The 11,789-nt window shown below is 44.3% G+C and overlaps 1 protein-coding gene across 2 annotated transcripts; it reads left to right on the top strand.

Annotated features, from left to right (window-relative positions):
• Positions 1-222: 222 nt before the first annotated feature.
• TTPAL (alpha tocopherol transfer protein like) lies at positions 223-10,718 on the top strand. 2 transcript variants are annotated; one of them, XM_077335499.1, is made up of 5 exons: positions 223-276; positions 2,897-3,351; positions 5,868-6,061; positions 7,464-7,574; positions 8,535-10,718. In XM_077335499.1, the coding sequence occupies exons 2-5, from the start codon at positions 2,913-2,915 to the stop codon at positions 8,808-8,810; spliced, it is 1,020 nt and encodes a 339-aa protein (XP_077191614.1). In that variant the 5' UTR covers positions 223-276; positions 2,897-2,912; the 3' UTR covers positions 8,811-10,718. The 2 variants fall into 2 exon arrangements, with proteins under 2 accessions (XP_077191614.1, XP_077191613.1); XM_077335498.1 differs by lacking the exon at positions 223-276 and adding an exon at positions 1,676-1,831.
• Positions 10,719-11,789: the final 1,071 nt, after the last annotated feature.

The raw sequence follows: 11,789 nt of genomic DNA, 5'->3' as shown, positions 1-11,789 counted from the left end.
TCATTGAATACTGGCAGGTAGATGGGAGTGCTGCTTTGAGCTTCCCCATTGGCACATTGGCAACCCTAGGAACACGCTCTTGGGAGTTAAGTCAAGTAGATCAGAGCATTATTGCTGGCTCCCAGTTGCAGTCCATAGAACACCTTGCCATGTGTCGTTCATGGAAGCCTGCTCTCTCATTGGCTGCTGGAACAGAATTTTGGAGTTATTTGTTTTTCAAAAGGAAAAGAGGTAGTTGGACAGTTGGAAGAAAGAAAACAGCACAAAGGTTAAGAGGTACTTGTTTAGTTTGGTTTGTTTTAAGATATAATGTCAAAAAGGAAAATTAAAATGGGATTAACAGGGCAATCTTGTGCTAAATTGATTGATTAAAAAAAAAAAAAAGATTAGACTGGAGTAACTAAATGAGATCTGAGTAGTTTCAGGGGGCAAATGTCATCCAGGAATTCAATAGGTGGATCTGGCATGAAAGGTTTTTAAAAACTAAGTTTTCTCCTCCTTGACCAGCTTCTGTGTTTATCTGGTTAGACGGCATGAATACTTCAAAACACTGCAATCAGTAGCAGCCTCTTCCTTTGTTTGACTGTATTGGAGTTGTAAATCTTATTCTGGATAATTCACATGTTAACAATGTCAGTCTGTAGCGGAAGAATAATTCTGCTGGTATGATTTAATTTTCAAGGTGCCAATGGACTCATGTTTTGATATTCTGTGTGGCCTCTCAGCCTCATTTCCCCTTCTACAATAGATTTTAAAAAAAAAGACATTTCTCACTGAGTCTCAAGGCAGATGACAGACTGTAAATCAATGCGATCAATAGATTAGGATATCTAATAACCATGGAATCAAGCTAGAAATACAAAATACACTCACCTGTCAGACTTATGGCTGAGACCATGGCAGACCAAAATTAGACAGAACTCCCTCCTGAACCCCCCCCCCCTTCTCTCCCATTTCCAGTCTGGGTTGCTAGCAAAGGTTAGGTGGGTGAAGGAGACACATTATTGTTGTTTTAGGTTCATTTTTCTATAGTACGACGACTTTTCTATCTTAAGATTTTCAAATTGGTTTTAAACGAGGTTTTATTATTGTATTTTGTTACTGTAAACTAAACTGCCTTGAACCTGTTCACGAGGAGGAGTGTTATAAAAATCTAATAAATACATCATTTTGCCCCACACATCTTATTTTAGGCACAGACCGCCATGAAGACTCAAATTTCGTAGAACCAAAAACCGTGAGCAATTTTTTATACTGCCCCCCCCCCCCCCTTATGAAGCGTCAAAATCCCCTTCCTCGGCTGTTTCGGGTTTTCACAGAAAAAAGCCACATTGTGACCGGACGAAATGCGCATGCGCGCGAAAAGTTACCCCTAGACTTAAATTTCGTCGGCCTCAATAGTCCCACGGGACTCAAACAAACTCTGCTCTGCTGCCCCCCCCCCCCCCCATGAAGAACTCAACGCACTGCGATTGGGAACCGGAATCCTAAATTAGCTAGGCAGCCATTTCCACAGACCTCTATCCCTACGTCGTGCGCATGCTCATTTGGCTACAGACGGAAAGCAACAACCTCCCTCTCCTGCGCGCGCTCTCTGACTCTCTAGGCGCTCCATGTCTATGGTTTGAATCCAGACAGGCGCCTTATTTCACCCGAGTGTTTCCGGATCACGGTGGGTTTCCTTCCTGGAAGTGGCGGTTTCTGCCTTGACACTTGGGGACGGGGAGGGAGCGGCATTCGCTTCACCGCAGGCACGTTGGGGAAAGAAGACGGAGGCTGCGGGCGGCTTTCCGCGGCGCATCCAGACGACACCTGGAAGAAGCCCGAGCTGGTACATCTCGTGTGACTCCGATCGCACCCACTTTGGTCTCTCTCCCGCCCGCAATTCTTGGGGCTTTTGTAAAGCTCACTTCAGAGGGGCTTTTACTTTGTGTTAGGGGTGATCTGCGTGGCCGAAAGCTCTTCTCTCCCCCCTCCCCTCTTCTTTGCTTTGAGGGACTCTGCTTTACTTTGAAGTGTCTGTATGCCTTTGGGAATATTTGCGCTGTAAAACGGTTTAATGCAGTGGTGGCCAAACTGTGGCTCTCCAGGCGTCTATAGACTACTATTCCCATGAGTCCCTGCTAGGGGCTGATGGGAATGGTAGTCTATGGATGCCTGGAGAGCCACAGTTTGGCCACCCCTGGTGTAATGTATTTTTACCCTGGCAGCACACTTGACATTTGAAATTCACCCAGTGCAGCCGCTGTAAGTCAGGCCATTGGCCTCTTGGTCAGTATTGTTTGTTCTAATGGGCCATGGCTTTCCAAAGTCTCAGGCTGAGGACGCCCACATCATCTAACTCGTTCAACTAGAAACAGGGCATTGTTCTGTTAAGGCTGGTACTTTGACTGGCAGCTATTGTCAAGGCTGTCAGGTAGAGATCTTTTAAGGGAAGATGTTGAGCATTGAACCAGGGGCTTCTCACACAGTGGGTTCTCAGCCACTGAGCTGTGATCCTGCCCTCTTTGCAGAAATGCAGGCAGAAGTATGTCGGAGAGAGAGGGAGGAGAAGGGGAGGATTTGCCTGCCTCAGAAAGGAATCTTACATGTGCATTGTAAATTACTTGAGATTGTGTCATAATGAGTGAAGTAATTATGTTGGAATAAATTGGTGGCTCTTGTGTATAGAACATGACTTCATTTTGACTCATTGCTGATTAATGGATCTTCCTTTAAAGTGGTTGTTATGTCCAAATTGAACTACTTATTATGTGCGGTGTGCTTTTTGAACTTGCGAAACTTCTCTGTAAGACTCTGTGGGCGTTTGTTCTTCTGGTTCTAGATACTAAGCATTGCTGGTTGTTTGCAGCATTGTTTATGTGTACATATATAATTGTTCTGTCTTGCTTTTCAGACTTCCCCGCTAACCAATGTCCGGAAATGGTGACAGCACAATTACAAGTCCCTCAGAGGGATCTATGCCTACTGTTGAAGTTCTGCCCGAGCAGCCGAATTATGTGTGTACACTGTCCACTGAGCTTATTGCCAAGGCACGTGAAGAACTGCAGGAAAAACCAGAGTGGCGACTTCGAGATGTGCAAGCTCTCAGAGACATGGTGTGCAAAGATTATCCTAACCTTGGGACACGTCTAGATGATGCTTTTTTGCTACGGTTCCTTAGAGCCAGGAAATTTGATTATGATCGAGCGCTTCAGCTTCTTGTGAACTACCATTGCTGTAGGCGCAGCTGGCCTGAAGTCTTTACTAACCTGAGACCGTCTGCTATAAAGCCTGTGTTAGAATCTGGGTTTGTCACTGTGCTTCCTCACTTAGACTCTGAAGGACGTCATGTAGTCTGCATTCGCCCAGGTATTTTTTTGTGACACTGGTTAATTATTTAGGAGAATGGCAGTCATTGATCGTTTGTTTGCTTGTTACCAAAGTCTGCTTCTGTCCTCTAGCTTGCACTCTTGAAGTGAGTGTTTTTTGTTTCATTTTCCTTTGTACAGTACTAAAAATTCTGCTGTTCGAGTAAACAGTCATTTGGGATCATGATAGCAATAATCTAGAGATAATATTGATTTTTTTTAAATTTCAATTTAGAAGGAGCCAGTCCAGAAAAAAAAATTGTATCAATGTTACGTTCCCCTTAACTAGGTGGAACACCTGTTTTTATTATTCTTATTGCCATGTTTTCTGAAAACTTTTTTTGCAGAAAAATACATTGGGTATTGAAAATACTTCAAGATATGTGTTATATGTTGCCATATGCTATAAGAATTGCACACATGTGTGCAAGCACACTTGAGCAGGATCACAGGAACCAGCTTGGTATAGTGATGAGGAGTGCTGACGTCTAATCTGGCGAGCCAGGTTTGACTCCCCGCTTCCCCACATGCAGCCAGCTGGGTGACCTTGCCACAGCATTGATAAAGCAGTAATATCAATGCTCTCTCAGCCTCACCTACCTCACAGAGTGCCTATTGTGGGGAGAGGAAAGGGAAGCTGCTTTGAGAGTCCTCCTGGTAGAGAAAAGCAGCATATAAGAATCAATTCTTCTTCTTGATCCCTGGCCCCAAGGAGATTAAACTGGCCTCAGCCAGGTCCAGGGCTTTTTCAGCCTTCACCCCAGCATGATGGAACACTCTGCTGAATTAGATCAGAGCCTTGTAAAACCTTAATTGGTTCCGCAGAGCTGTTCCACCCAGCCGATGGTTGATACCTGAAATAACATCTGAACCAGCTGGACTCCCTGCTGGATATCCAACAAACGATACTCCAACTAAAGACCTTCCCCCTACCTTTTCCCATGTGATGGAGAGAATGGACAAATCTAGTATCTAACTTCTTGTTTCTAATGTTTTAATAGTTTATTTTTTTAAAAAACATTTGTATTTTATTTTTACTAAATTAATTTTATCCTGTTGTAATCCACCCTGAGTCCATGGATAGAGGGCAGAAAACAAATGCAAATATAAATAAATATATATTTATATATGGACTCTGGGGAATAGACAGGAAGGCCTGGAGGATCATTGTCCATGGGGTCGTGATGGGTCGGACACGACTTTGCACCTAACAACAACAACAACATATTTATATTATCTGGCTAAAACTGAGATAATTTTAAATGAACCAAATTATGTATTGAGCTAAGATTGCGATCCAGAGGACTGCGAGACAGGATGCTGGACTAGATGGACCACTGGTGTGATCCAGCATGGCTGTTTTTAAGTTCTTAAACGGGCAAAGAGGTACCTGTCTTCAGGGATGGGATGTAAAATGGACCATAAAGGGTGAAGGAAAGGGGCTGTTTGGCTTTTATACAGAAAGTATTATACAAAAAAGATTCATTATTTTTTTATAGCCCATCATGGATCTCAAACAGCATAAAATAGAGTTTGCGGGAGATCTCGCATCTGAGCACTGACTAGACCTGATCCAAACATGATTAATTCAGCAGTGTTGCTTTACCTTATGCCTTGTGTCCACATCCTGGCACTTTACAGTGTCCAAGTTTAGAAGAGCTTGAAATTGCCTCCCATCCACCCCACCCAGTCAATGTATGACTTTTGTTTGGCTCTGAAAGATTAGGCAAAGGCAGTTATGGAAGCATAAATTAATGAATAAGCTGCCCCCCAGCTCAGGATCTTCTTCCTTTTTCCACCTGTGGCTTGCTTACAGAGGTGTAGGGTGCTTCAGTGCTCAAGTGTGGAATTTAATGAACCGCTACTGGGTGAGCTGTGTTCTTGGATGTAATCTTTCCCATCTTTCACCATCCATCATAGCATGTGGTACTCCCACTATCCTGAGCTCGGTGGTGATACTCTGCCCTCCTCCATTAAAAACCAGCACGGAAGGTGGCTTAAGTATGGGTCTGAAGTGAGAGGAGAATCAAGACATTATATTTGCCTTATCAGTAATTCCTTTGTCCACATGAATTCAATTTTATACCTTTTAAAGAAGATTGAACCGAATAATAATAAACCAGCACATTCATATACACCCTCTTAGATAATGCAGGCTAGCCTGATCTTGGAAGCTAAGCAACTATTTGGATGGGTGACCTCTAAGGAATATCAGGGTTGGGATGTGGAGACAGGCCAACGTCCTCTGAACCTCTCTTGCCTTGAAAACTCTACGAGATTACCATCAGCCACCACAGGTGTATGTCTATAAGCTTTGATCTTCACATTAAATGATAATCTTCAGTACAAATGAGGAACGTATCTTCCCTGAATTAACAGGCATTTCTCTTAAGCAAGAACTATGGTGAGGAAGGGCTGGTAGTTATAAAGAAAAACTAAGAATTGTAAGGCAAGTGGAACATGCTGTTGGTTCTCTCATTAGCCTGGCAACTTACTGTCCTTGTCTTATGTCCATAGACAGATGGACACCAAGTAACTACCCAATTACTGAGAATATTCGTGCCATTTACTTAACTCTGGAAAAGCTCATTCAGTCCGAAGAGACTCAGGTGAATGGAATTGTGATCCTTGCAGACTACAAAGGAGTCAGTTTATCTAAGGCCTCCCATTTTGGTCCCTTCATAGCCAAAAAGGTGATTGGAATTCTTCAGGTAAGGCCTGAAACAATATGCATGGGGGGAAGGGGGATGCAGTGGAAACTAAATTTGTCAGTTAAGGTGCTATAGATAAAGTGATGTAAAACCAGTCCTTTCCTAAAAAAAAAGCTAGTAGAACATTGCTCTGTGGGAGAGGGGCTTCATCTATTAGTGAAGGGCAGATCATTTCAAATATGTTTGGAGAAGCTGTCAGATGTTTAGACCGAGGGCATCTAAGACGAGGATGGTATGGGCAGGGGCACTCTTGATCGGCTGCATTTTGAACATGCTGGATGAGAGCAGTCACAGGGGCAAAGGGAGAACAAGCCGCCAGTTAGGGGATTACTCCCTCCCCTCCAAGTTTATTAGAAACTGGTCAAAACCTACACTGATCATATTGGAATAAAAGTCACAGAATAAAAGGGGGAAATGGCCAAACTGCAAAAATGACTCAGTATGCAATTAGCTGTCTGATATTTCTTGTCTCCAAAGTTAAGCTGGTCATTAGGGTACAGGTATTATGAACCCAAAATAACATTTTTACCTGTACAAAATTGACTTATTTGTGTACTGTGAGATAGAGGTTCTAGAGAGAGGGATGTGATTGTGTCCGTTGCCAAATAGATCAGGGGGGGGGGGGGATCTCTCATCTTGTTCTCAATGATTTCCAACAAAACAAGTTTCTAGACCTTACTCTTAAACATACAACTGATAATGTTAAAATAGGAACCTCATGCTCAAAGCATGGGATATTATTCTGTTTATTATATTTGGACTGCTGTGGTTTTCTTTTTGTCTGGTTGTATATAAAGAAAGATTATTTCACTTTATTTTTTTTTAAGTATAATTGCAGTTTGCATGGACAAGGGTAAGGATAAATATTAGGGCTTCCTTGGTTTTCCTAAGACGCTCTGAAAAATAAAAATCATTGCATACAACTTTTGAGAAATACCTTGCAGTTTTGGTAATGAGCTTCCAGCATGGCATGTTTAACTAAAGGAAATAAATTAAATGAGTCTTAATCTGAAGCTAAAGCTTTGTGCTGGTTGACACCAGTAATGTGCAGACTTTGCTTTTGTGATGGGCTTGAACCCGATTTATTGTGTGTGGGGGGGTGCTTCATCATGAGGAATGTGTGTACACATTTAATTTTATCCTTTGCCACCTCTTCATTAATGGAGAGCTGCCACCATGGGGCAGGAAGACCATATGTTAGTATCTGTTGGTATTTGTGAATATAGCTATTGGCCACAAAGAACTTTTCTTTGTTTCAGTTCTGACCAACTGTATGTTCATGTAGGCTTAGAAAATTAGGCTTCTTATGATGTAATGAGTTTGTCTTCTATCAGTTTCTTCAGTATCCTTTTTCATCAACTGACCATTCTTCACACATATGACTTGCATTTTTTCCCTTTAGGATGGCTTTCCCATTAGAATAAAAGCTGTCAACATAATAAATGAACCTCGCATATTCAAGGGCATTTTTGCGATCATCAAACCTTTCCTGAAAGAGAAAATAGCAAATCGGGTAAGTGGCAGAGAAATGACAAGCCTGGAGACTCTATTTGTATTTAACTCAAACTGAAGATCATGTACCTGATTTCACTTATTCTTGGACTCGTTTCCATTCTAAACCTCCTCAACAAAGAGCTGATTTTTATAACAGCTACAGCCAGTAGTGATAGGGAGGACTGTCTATGATACCTCTTTTCCTCAAGAGGCTCATTCTGCATATGTTGGATAATGCACTTCTGATGCACTTTAGCAGTAGATATTCCTGTTTTGCTCATCTGCAAAATCACATTGAAAGCGCATTATCCAACATACGTAAAATGAGCCATAGGTTGTTTTTTCCTCAAAAGCAGATTGCAGGAGAGTGTAGTTGGGTTGCAGCTTATGCCCATGAGCCAGTTTTACCTGCCCCCAGCCCCTGAAGCTGAACTCCAGGCAAGTCCCTCTCCAAAGGCACAGAGTGGCTGATAGATCAGATCTCCTTTGCACAGCAGCAGTCTCTCTTCTGTCCCAGACCCGATGTTGTGTAGCAGGAGACTTATTTGGGAGACTTATTTGGCAAGCGAGAGCATGGCGTCCCCGTTGAATTCAGCACCGCTTTGCATCATGCGGCCCGTCCACCACCAAAACGTGTAGGAGTCCTTCCGTGTGTCGATGACACTTTTGCCTGCAGAAGGGCACCTTTGGTGATCCTTCCCATTTGCAGTGCAATGCTTTTAAAACCGAATGGCTCAAACTGCCACAAAGGTTTCAAGTCGTTTTGCAAAGCCTCGGAATGAATTCCTCATTCCCGAATGGTTCGGGGGATGTCTGCCTGGCTGCTGCTGTCCCCACTGCCCTGTTGGTTTCATGGGCAGGGGTTGGCAACTTCAACCTGACCTCTGTAAAGCTGCCCCCAGTTGTAGTTACAGGAATTGCTAGCAAATGTCATGTTTGAACGGGTGTGCGATTGACGTGTCTGGGTTTTCTCCTTCAGTTTTTTCTCCACGGGTCAGACATGAGCTCTCTCCATCAGAACCTTCCGCCCGGCATCCTCCCTGAAGAATACGGGGGCACTGCAGGGAGCCTGGATGTCTCCACCTGGAACGACCTGCTGCTGGCCTCAGAGGGTGACTTCCTGTATGATGTCTCCCAGCTGGCGCCCTCCAGTGACCCTTCACCCGATGCCCCGTTAATGAGCGCAGAGGTTGACGAGAAGCCATGCGACGACTCCTTGCGAAGCCTGAAAACACAGCTCTATTACTGCTATTGAAGGGGGCAGGGAATGCTTCTCAAAGGTGCCCCCCCCCCTTCTTGGTCACAAAGAGGTGACGAACTCTGCCTTGTTCCTAAAACCAGAGCCTTGTGGAGGCAATTTACGTTGGAACCAAAGCAAATTAAAAAAGGGGGAGTAAATGGAACAAGGTAGAGTTCCGTGGGACTCTAGTAAGATGGGCTACCGGTTGAACCTCCTTGGAATCTGTGGTTCAGTGACCCTGTTTTGTTAAAGAACTGAGGTTGTTAACATCAGGGTCCTAAATGCTGTTTATATGAAAGGAAGTTGCATCAAAATGATAGGTTTGGGGTTGGACTCCAAGATTAGCAGCACAGTGTTGGGTTTGCCACTGGGGACGTATTACGGATGATCATCAGTCGGTGGAACTGCAGCCAGCAGCGAGGTTCATGCGCAGGCCTCTGGATGTTGGTTTAAGTGAGGACAAATGGCAGATCAACTCCCAGGAGGCTCCTCTTGGCTGCCGTGTTCATATTCTCACCCCGCAGTGGCTTTCCTGTGTAAATGGAATGAGTTTCGTCACTTGGGGCAACAACTTGAATGGCACTTTGCAGCCGTGGCTCAGAAAATGCCAGTTGTTATTCTAAAGCAGAGGCATTGGCATTAGCTAACCCTGCTAACCTTTGGGCATTTCCTTGCAAGTTTATTTTATGCCCATGTTTGAATGTGTGCAACAACCAGCACCCATTGGGGGCGGGGAGAGAATGTTGTTGCACAGTTGTTCAGCTGCCAGTCAATGCCCTGTCGTAGTTACAGAAGAGCCCCTTTCAAGGCAGGTTTTCCTGGGCGGGGTGCGAATGCAAAAAACAAACAAACAAAAAACCTTAATAGCAGTAAAGGTAGGAGGAGATGCTTGTTCGGTTATTTTATTTTGGGGAGATTGGATTTTTGAGCTAGCCTTTGTAAAGCCCAATGTAGACAGGGTATTCTATAAGCACAACTACCAGGTTTGCAAACATAATTCCCCTCCCACCATGTGCAGTCTGTGGTGTTTGCCACTTCGACCTCAGTGCTGCATTGGCCCAGACTTCCTTGGTGAAGGCGACTTCTAATCTTGCTCCCAGGGCCCTGTCCTGCCGTGCAGAAGGGCTTTGGCACCTTCTGTGTGGTTGAAGTTTGACTCTGCAGACCCTCCCATACCCTTCCTGTGAAGGATCTCCCATGAAACTAGATTCCGATTCAAAGAACCGAGTCGTAGACCTGCAATTCCCACAACACGTTAAAAGTGCAGGTTGAAATCTTAATAGGGACTGGGCTCCAGCATGCACTGCTGCTGTTCTCTCTGGTCTTAGGGCAACGGGTCGAGATTGTTTTTACCACCTCATATTTACAGCACTTTTAAATGCTTGGGGAAGGGGGGGCATTTCCTTAGTGCCAACGAGGCCAGAAACTGGTGCTTATTTTGTAAATATAAAACAAGGTCTTCAGAAGTGGGGCCATTTTATTGTGTGTGTGCCAAATTGTATTTGCCTTCTTTTGTTTATGGATCCTAGATTACCAAGAGGGAGGCAACTTGCCTGTGATACACTGCTTGAACTAAGACTCGTCTCCTTTCCACCCCCCCCAAAAAAAAAAAACCCTTGGCTTCCATGTATAGTATTGTTTTAACTGTAAGACTATTTACTGGAACTCTTTGGAGGTTGCGGGCCAGTCACACTTCCTTCTTCTAGCTGCTCCCCCTTCCCAACAAGACTCCTAAGCACAGCTGTTATTCTGTGGGGAGAAGGCGATGGACATCATCACAAAAAAAGCTGTATTTAACTAGCAGGAGAGGGGGCTGAATGTCTTTTCTCTGGAAGCAATAGCCAAGTATGAGTAATCTGAAGTAGTGCTGATTTTTATACTTGAGCCTCCAGTGCAGGGGTAGTCAAACTGCGGCCCTCCAGATGTCCATGGACTACAATTCCCAGGAGCCCCCTGCCAGCGTTCGCTGGCAGGGGGCTCCTGGGAATTGTAGTCCATGGACATCTGGAGGGCCGCAGTTTGACTACCCCTGCTCCAGTGAATAGGCCTCACAAGTACTGAGAACGTAACGGGAGAAAAGTAACTTTTGGTGTTAAGAAACATCACTAATCTAACACTGTAGAAATCATAAGGCCTCTTTAGAGTATCTTTGTAATAGTAAAAGGACTGGCCTACAATCGTCTCCTTAGAGCGGAGTTTAAACTCATGTCTGAAAACGGGAGTTGTTGGCGGTAGAGACAACTGAAAAGGATTTCTTGCTTCTTCACACCCAGCTCTGCAAGGCCTGCTTTCAGCATGCAGCTGGAAAGCTAGGACTTGCCCTGTGGCTGTATACGTGCCCAGTGTCTCATTTTAAGGGGAGCATTTCATGTGCAATATCAGCCCAGCAGCAGACCTGTGGATTCATAACACTGCCGAGTCAGCTGCTGTGCATAGGCAGCAGCCTACCCTCAGTGAGATGCTAGGTTCATGCAGATCCCAAGTTCTCGCTCTCTGATTCATGTTTAAATCCGGCCTTAGATGGCATAACGTCTCAGTGGTATTCCCTGCTCAGAAGAGAAATGGCAAGCTCCACATTTCCTTCCTCAAGGAAGTTTTAACATCTTTTTTACACTGCAAACTGTCCATCCAAGGGAGGATCTCAGAGTTCTTGAAATTTTTCTAGCTCCCGAAGGTTTGTACGTTTTGATGACTGAGAACAATCTTGACAGATGTTAGAGGCTAGATCCTTCTCTTGCACTTTACAGGTGCTACACCTCTCCCTCCCTCAGGTTCTTGGCATAAATAGGCTCGTAAAGGTTGTATTTACCCGTATCTGGTTACTTTTATAGGTGTGTTATTATTGGAGCCTACTCTGAACTACCTTCCATCCATGGCTCTTCAGACGTCACAGTTGTGTTTCCTACGACTCCTGTCAGTTCAGTTGTAGCTGCCCCTGAGGTACCGCCAAGGAACAGTCAGCAACCTACAGCGTTTCAGAGCAACCATGTTATC

The sequence above is a fragment of the Paroedura picta genome, chromosome 4 (assembly GCF_049243985.1).
Source record: "Paroedura picta isolate Pp20150507F chromosome 4, Ppicta_v3.0, whole genome shotgun sequence".
Taxonomy (NCBI): Eukaryota; Metazoa; Chordata; class Lepidosauria; order Squamata; family Gekkonidae; genus Paroedura; species Paroedura picta.
Note: the sequence above shows the minus strand (reverse complement) of the source record. Positions and strands in the feature narration are given on the sequence as shown.